The sequence below is a fragment of the Arachis hypogaea genome, chromosome 18 (assembly GCF_003086295.3).
Source record: "Arachis hypogaea cultivar Tifrunner chromosome 18, arahy.Tifrunner.gnm2.J5K5, whole genome shotgun sequence".
In the NCBI taxonomy this organism is placed as follows: Eukaryota; Viridiplantae; Streptophyta; class Magnoliopsida; order Fabales; family Fabaceae; genus Arachis; species Arachis hypogaea.
In genome coordinates, this window is record NC_092053.1 from 114,124,862 (window position 1) to 114,132,564 (window position 7,703).

The window sequence follows — 7,703 nt, forward strand, 5'->3', positions numbered from 1 at the left end:
GTGATGATCCGTGACACTCATCACCATTCTCAATCTATGAACATGTGCCTGACAACCACTCCCGTTCTACCTTCGATTGAATGAGTATCTCTTGGATTCCTTAATCAGAATCTTCGTGGTATAAGCTAGAATCCATTGGCAGCATTCTTGAGAATCCAGAAAGTCTAAACCTTGTCTGTGGTATTCCGAATAGGATTCAGGGATTAGATGACTATGACGAGCTTCAAACTCACAAGGGTTGGGCATAGTGACAGACACAAAAGGATCACTGGATCCTATTCCAGCATGAGTGAGAACCGACAGATGATTAGCCGTGAGGTGACAGCGCACCTGGACCATTTTCACTGAGAGGACGGATGGTAGCCATTGACAACGGTGATCCACCAATATACAACTTGCCATAGGAGGAACCTTGCGTGCGTGAAGAAGAAGACAGGGGGAAGGTAGAGATTCAGAAGACAAAGCATCTCCAAAACTCCAACATATTCTCCATTACTGCAGAACAAGTATTTATTTCATGCTCTTTTATTTTTCGCAATTCAAACTGATAAATATAATTGATATCCTGACTAAGAGTTACAAGATAACCATAGATTGCTTTAAGCCAACAATCTCCGTGGGATTCGACCCTTACTCACGTAAGGTATTACTTGGACGACCCGGTGCACTTGCTGGTTACTTGTGCGGAGTTGTGAAAAGTGTGAATCATAATTTTGTGCACCAGGTGTCCCCTCGAGGGTCAAGCTCTGCTAGGGACAGTACTTCATTTGTGTTGTGAATTGCTTTGACCTCTTGTTAGAATTCTTTTCCTGGAGCCGACTTCTTCAGGCTTGCATTGTAGCATTGCCGAGTTTATTGGCGATATGAATGGAGTGTCGCTATCTTTCCGTCCTGTGCCTAAAATTTGACACATAGATGAAAAGTTGAAACTACTGCCCTGAACATGTTCAGGGCAGGTCTTCCGAGGATAATATTATAAGGACTAGGGCAATCAACTATAAATATTGTATGTCAATGATCCGTGACAATGGGTGGTTTCCCATCATCGTTTTTAACCATATGTAACCCTTAATTGGCACTCTTTCTCCAGAGAATCCGACTAATTCTCTGGATGAGGGTTGTATGAGTCTTTCAGATATTTTCATTTTTAGAAAAGTAGTATAAAAAAGAACATCGGCTGTTTGGATGGAAATTACCACTAGATCGTCTGAGTGTGGTGTGGGCGAGCATATGTCTTCCTGGTTGAAAGTGATTTCTAGGTCGGGTACATTTTTGTTGCTATGTGGTGTTGTTCCTTCGATTTCCATCATTGCGCGGTAGCTACGTTTTCTTGCCGAAGTTGTTTCGCCTCCCCCGGTGAATCCTCCGGATATGCAGTTTATAACCTCTTTAGGTGGGGTGTTGTTTGACCATTTATTGGCTTCCTTGTTTCCCGAGGTTTGTTGGCGCTCTTCTTTGTCCCTATCGCCCTCTTTATGTTTCCTTCCTTCGATGTATTTATCTAGGAGGCCTTGCCGAGCTAATCTTTCCAATAGATCTTTGGCTATCACGCACTCATCGGTTGTGTGTCCGTACTTCTGGTGGAAGGCACAGTGCTTGCTTTTGTCAACAAATCTTTGGTCTTGATAGCTCCCAGCTTTTGCTGGTGGTTTTATGATTTTAGCGTTGAGTATTTCTTTGATTATCTTTTCCCTCCTTGTGTTGAATCTGGTGTAGTTGTCGAATTTTGGGGTGAGCTTGAATGGTTTGTCGAGCTCTTTGTTGTTCGCCAAACTTGGCATTCTGTCTTCCTCCCTTCTAGGTTTTCTTTCTGTTCTATTGGCCTCACGGAGTTCTTCGATCTCCATTTGTCCAGCTACTCTTTCTCGGAACTCCTCTAATGTCTTCGGCTTGGTGACTGCGATTGTCTCTCTGAATTTTCTGGGTTGGAGGCTGGCCTTGAGGGCATATAGGTGAACAGCAGGGTCCAGATCGGGTATTTTCATTGTTGCTTCTGCAAATCTGGTCAGATAGTCTTTTAGGCTTTCTTGGGACCTTGTCGGATGGTGCCGAGATAATCGGATCCGTGTATGTATATCCGTGCTGCAGCGAAGTAGTCTGTGAAGGACTTCGCCAGTTCCTCAAAGGAAGAGATCGAACTTGCAGGTAATTTTGAAAACCAAAGTAACGCAGCGCCATCGAGGTAGGTAGGGAAAGCTCTACAAAGAACAGGTTCATTGTTAGGGCCATTGAAAAACATCATAGATTGAAATTTCTTAATATGAGCCCGGGGTCACCAATCCCCTTATATGGCTCAACCGAAGAAGGTAGCGTGAAATTCTTTGGCATCTGGTAGTTGGTGATTTCCTCCGAGAAAGGGTTGTCTAAGGTAAGCTTTTCTTTTGGTGGGTTGACGCTCAGTAGGTCTGTACTGCCTTTGGTTGGGCCCTTTTCATCATGCTTACTGGCACTGTTCTGGGTAGACAACTCAGCAAGCCGTTTGACTTCTGCTTGTAGTTCGGCCATCTGGACCAAAAGTTCGGCCTGAGCGAGCTGGTGAACTCCGTTGTCGGCCATGTTAAAAGGTTGGAGAAACTTGTGCAAAAGAGAAAAAATAAAGTGCAATATATAAGGAATAGTGGGGTTAGAGACTGCTCGGGCCCCACGGTGGGTGCCAAATGTTCCGTTCAAGTCCAACCGAGGTATGTGTCTCCCAACGAGGCTACTTAGCTCTTGGTGGAGTTATACGTCGTCTAGGAGGCAGTCTCCAAGAATAACCTAGGTGCAGTGAAACACGGCGGCGGGAGCACCTGCAAAAAGCACTCCGACGCTCAAGTAAGTGTGTGAATTATAAGAGATGAAAGTAATGAATTAGAGTGAACTCTGTAACCTGTTTTCTTCTGAGCTATTTGGTCTCGTTTTATAGATAAGCGTAGTGTTGTCTTCTGTTTTTTTGTTCCGATATTATCGGTTTAGATAGCAAGTTCCGTTGTTGTTGGTAACGGCTGGGAAGTGGGTTTTGACTTGTGTGTGATTGTGCTCAGGTTGTGGCTTCTGTTCAGCTAGTTTGTTCTCCGATTTTGTGGTCGGTTAGGATAATGGGATTTGTTACCGAGCTTCTCGGGGTACACGTCAATACCGATAGAGAATATATTTTAAAGTACAAAAAATATGTGTATTTTTTACTAATGAAGTGGTCAATTCTTCGTATCATAAAATTCATCGATAATAGAATCTGTGTCAAAGTTTTCAACAATTTTCTTTTCAATATAATTAAAAGACAATTAGTAAAAAATTTATCTTTCATTTTATTTATGAGTTATTCTTTACAATATTCATAACTGAAAAAGATCTCTTAATTATAGCAGGTTAAAGTTTGAAACAGAAAGAATTAATACCAAATGAATTAAGAAAGATAGTCACAAAAAGAAAAAAAATCCACTTTATAAAATTTAAAAAATTTTATTTAATTAAAAATATTAGTAATAATATTTTTTTAGATTTTTTAATATTGTTACTTATTTTTTAAAATATTTAAAATTATTAATATTTAGATTGGAGTTAGACTTTTATTTATACTAAATTAAATATTAAATAATTTTTTTAAAATTAAATTATATTTAATAATTTATTACTAATTTTTTTTTAAAAACCTGGTCGGAGAAGGGAGGGAGGAGCCTCCACTTGTCCCGTATGTCTGCCCTGCTCGACGGTGAGAAAGGGCAAGGAGGAGGAAAAAAAAGGGAGAGGGGAGGAAGATGAAAAGGAATTGCAACTGAAAAAAAAAAAAAAAAACATGTTATATTAATATTACAAAACTGTTACCGTGTTTTCATTGTTTTAAGTGAATTGTTTTCAAATTTTACTAAACACAATGAAAACATGAATTTAACGTTATCAGAAATTTCATCTTATTCAAAAAACATATTCTAAAATTGTTTTAAAAAAATAAATCAAATATGTTTTCACTCTTGTTTTCTTATTTAAGTGAGAATGAAAAGTTGAAAACAGAAAATAGACAAACTAAAGGCACCTTAAATGTGTTTCAATTTTTTTAAATGATAGACACTTAGAAATTATTTTGTATGCATATTTTGCAATAATTGAATGAGCAGCACATAGTTATTAGTTTTGCTAGGATAGTCAAAATGTGTTAAACTCGTTGTGTCAAGTGTCAACATATTTATCTGTTTAAATAAAAAAAAAAATTGCCTTTAAAATTAGGGGAATACTATTATGCTTTTTTTTAAATAAAAAATAAATTACTCATATGATATATATAGTATTTATAATTATAATTAAGTTGAATATTAACCATAATAATTAGATATATGTTTTCTATTTTTCTTTCTCTCTCGTGATTATTAATTTAGTTTAGCACCACCAGTTTATGGTGGTGGTGGTGATGGCTGTCACCGTCGAAAAAATCTCTTAACGGTGAATTCACAAACCCATCAACAAGGTGCATACGTATTCAGCTCGTACACGTGGCAATATTTGTGCTACCGACTACCGAAATATGGAGAATCTCTACTACATAAGCACAACTCCTTTCTAACCTCAGCGTACATCCACTCTGCCTCCTCCACCTTCTCCTGTACGGTGATAACATCTTCGAAGTTCACTATCTGCAAAATTTGTGTCCCATAAAAGTGATTAAATTCTTGTGCATAATTGTCACCTCATCTTGCAAATCCTATTGTCTGCAATTGAATTCAACTTGATCTCCACCTCATCGACAACAATGTTTTTAATCTCATGTGGATCCGAATCTATCATCCCTTGAAACTTGTATTTGACATCATCAACAACAATGTCTTTAACTGTGTGTATGACTTGAGGATCCGAAGAATCTTTTCAAATGTCTTTACGACTTCTATCATCACGAACCATAAGCTCTCCTCTACCTTCAAGTGCATCAATTGCATTCCTAAATATCTATTCCACTTCATAAAACTCATTTAGTGAAATCACTTTTAATATATATATCATAAAAGATAATTTACCCTTATGTTAGAGAAGATATGATAGAATTCACCTTAAAATTAAATCTGTTTAAAGTTTGGATTAAATAGACTAAGTTGATTAACCTATAAAAATAACAGTTTAAATGGACAAGTTCCTAGGTTAAATGGAAAGAATGTTTAATTTTTTTTTTTCATTTTTCGACAAAAATGTAGTACTTTTTTAAATAGTTTTTCTATTAAATCCAAAGATGTGATCTAATATAATAAGATTTAGTTTTTTTAATTGTGAGTAACTTTAACATAACATTAAAATTTGACAGTACAAAATATTTTTAAAATCAATAATGTTATGTATATATTAAAAAAAATTTAATTTTGATACTTGTTAGTGTAAAGTAGTTTTACACGTTACATAACATCACATCAATAAAAATAATTACTTTTTATATTGATAGCATAAATAGTCATCTAAAAGAATAGATGTAATTATACAACCGTGTGCATCAAAATTAAATTCGATAAAAAATTAGTTAGAAAATTTTTTACTCATATAAAATATATATTAAAATACAAAATATACATTAAAAATCTTAAACAATTTATGTATTTATTGAATTCTGCTACATTTTAAGTACTTTTATCAATCAAGTTTAATCAAATTGGTCTAAATCCAATAAAAATTACTTCCATAAAATATGCGTAAATCACACATTTCTCTTTTTTGCGTTCTCTTTTTTTTTTTTTTTTTTTTTTTGTATTTTCTCCTTTTCGTCTTTTCTATTGCTGTCTTTGTCCCTCATTCTGATGCTATAGTTGCTTATGCAGTTGTTCCACTATGATTGTAGTTTATATAATAACCTATAATTCATATACAAAAACATAAACACAAGATTAAACAGACTTTTCCTTCTAGCCTTGAAAACATGCAATGCTTCATACGCAGCATATGCACATATATATTTTATAAGTAGTTTTACATAAATTTCACATCACTAACAATTAGTAGTACTAATAATAATACGTAATAAAGATTTTCTGTTTTCTAAAAGCTTTACCATGATTCATACGCTAACCTTATGGATTATGAGAAAAAAGAAATAAAAAAAAAGACGACGAAGAAAAAAAAAATGATAACAATGATAAAAAAAGAAAAAATTTTAAATTATACAAAATTTATTAAAAAACATAACATTAAAATTTTTTAAATTTGATCCAAGAAATTTTTGAATTTTAAAACTAAAATTTTTTAAGAGTAATACTGAAAATTTTTAACTAATTAAAAATTATAAGAAATAAAAATAGTACCAAAATTTTTTAAAATTAATATTAAAATTTGTCTATGACACTGAAATTTTTCTTAATGTATCTTTTTTTTTACTTTTTTTTCTTCACATTTTTATCTTCTTTGTCCCAATATGTTCTTCTTTTTCATGTTTTGTTATTGATATAAAATTTGTTCTATATCTTCTTCTGTTTTATTTCAAAAATAGAAGTTTTATTTAAACAAATTTATTTTAAAATTAAATTGTATATTCCTAAGTCCTATACAGCAAATTATCTTTTAATATGGTGTGGAGATTAATTCAATTTCCTTATTTATCATGGTAAAATTTGTGTTTTATATAACAAATTTGGATGTTTTTATTTCATTTCTGTGTTTTATATAAAAAATTTTGATGTCATTCATGATCATGATCATCATCTTTTCTATATTCTATTTTTCTACTCTTTTATAAAACTTTGAAAAATACACAAACAAATAAATAAACAAAGAAGATAAATAAGAATAAGAAAAAACGTATAAAAAGAAGAAAATGATGTCGATGATGACGACTAGGGGTGACAACGGGGCGGGTAGGAGCAGGTTTTTGCTCTACCCGACCCGCTCCGCTGTACAACAACCCGTATAGAACCCGTCTTGCTTCTACCCGCGGTAGTAAAACGTTGAACCCTAACCCGCTCCGTCCCTACCCGCCGGCCCTACCTGCCCCTATAATTATTAAAATCCAATAAATAAAATTAAATTTCAAATTTTATATAACTATCATCACATACATAATATAAATTAAAGTAAAAATTTAAATATAATACAATATTATTAATCATTTACTAATTATTTTACATATATTATATATATAACGGGGCGGGTATTACCTAAACCCGATCCCGTTCCGCCCCGCCTCTTCTAAGAATCCGTCCCACTAAAAACCTGTCTCAGTGCGGAGCAGGTAATTACCCGCTCCAAGCGGGTAGGGACGGAGTGGATACTCGCGGATTCGGTAGGTATTACCATCCCTAATGACAACGACAATGATAACGATTAAGAAAGAGAAGGGCAAAAAAAAATGAAGAGAATAAAAAAAAGAAAGAGGAGAAAAAAAATATATGGATGAATTATTAAATTTGTATATATATTATTTCTTCTTCTAATATGTATATAATATTTTTGTTTTAAAATTAATAGTATAATTAGATATTATTTAAATGTTGTCTTTTTTTCAATTTTTAGAAAAAAAATAAAAAACAAATAACTTCTCTAATTTTTTGATAATTAATACGTAAAAATGAGTATTTAAATTAATTAAATAATAATAAATCTCTAAAAAAATTGGAAAAAGGCTGAATTTTAAAGAATAAGTAATTTTTTTTCTAATTACCAAACAGAAACAATAATCAAATTGATTGTAATACTTTTTGGCCATATCAACGTGCCTAACTTGAATAAGTATTTAAAATTGAAAGACTAGTTTAATCTTT

General features: G+C 33.2%; 1 protein-coding gene across 1 annotated transcript; it reads right to left on the reverse strand.

Moving 5' to 3' along the window:
- Nucleotides 1-995: 995 nt before the first annotated feature.
- Nucleotides 996-1,985, reverse strand: LOC140181427 (uncharacterized). The gene has a single exon (XM_072224987.1). The coding sequence runs from the start codon at nucleotides 1,983-1,985 to the stop codon at nucleotides 996-998; it is 990 nt and encodes a 329-aa protein (XP_072081088.1).
- Between the last annotated feature and the right edge of the window lie 5,718 nt (nucleotides 1,986-7,703).

Coding starts and splice junctions, on each gene's coding strand:
- LOC140181427 (XM_072224987.1), bottom strand. CDS start 1,985: ATGAAAATACCCGATCTGGACCCTGCTGTTCACCTATATGCCCTCAAG.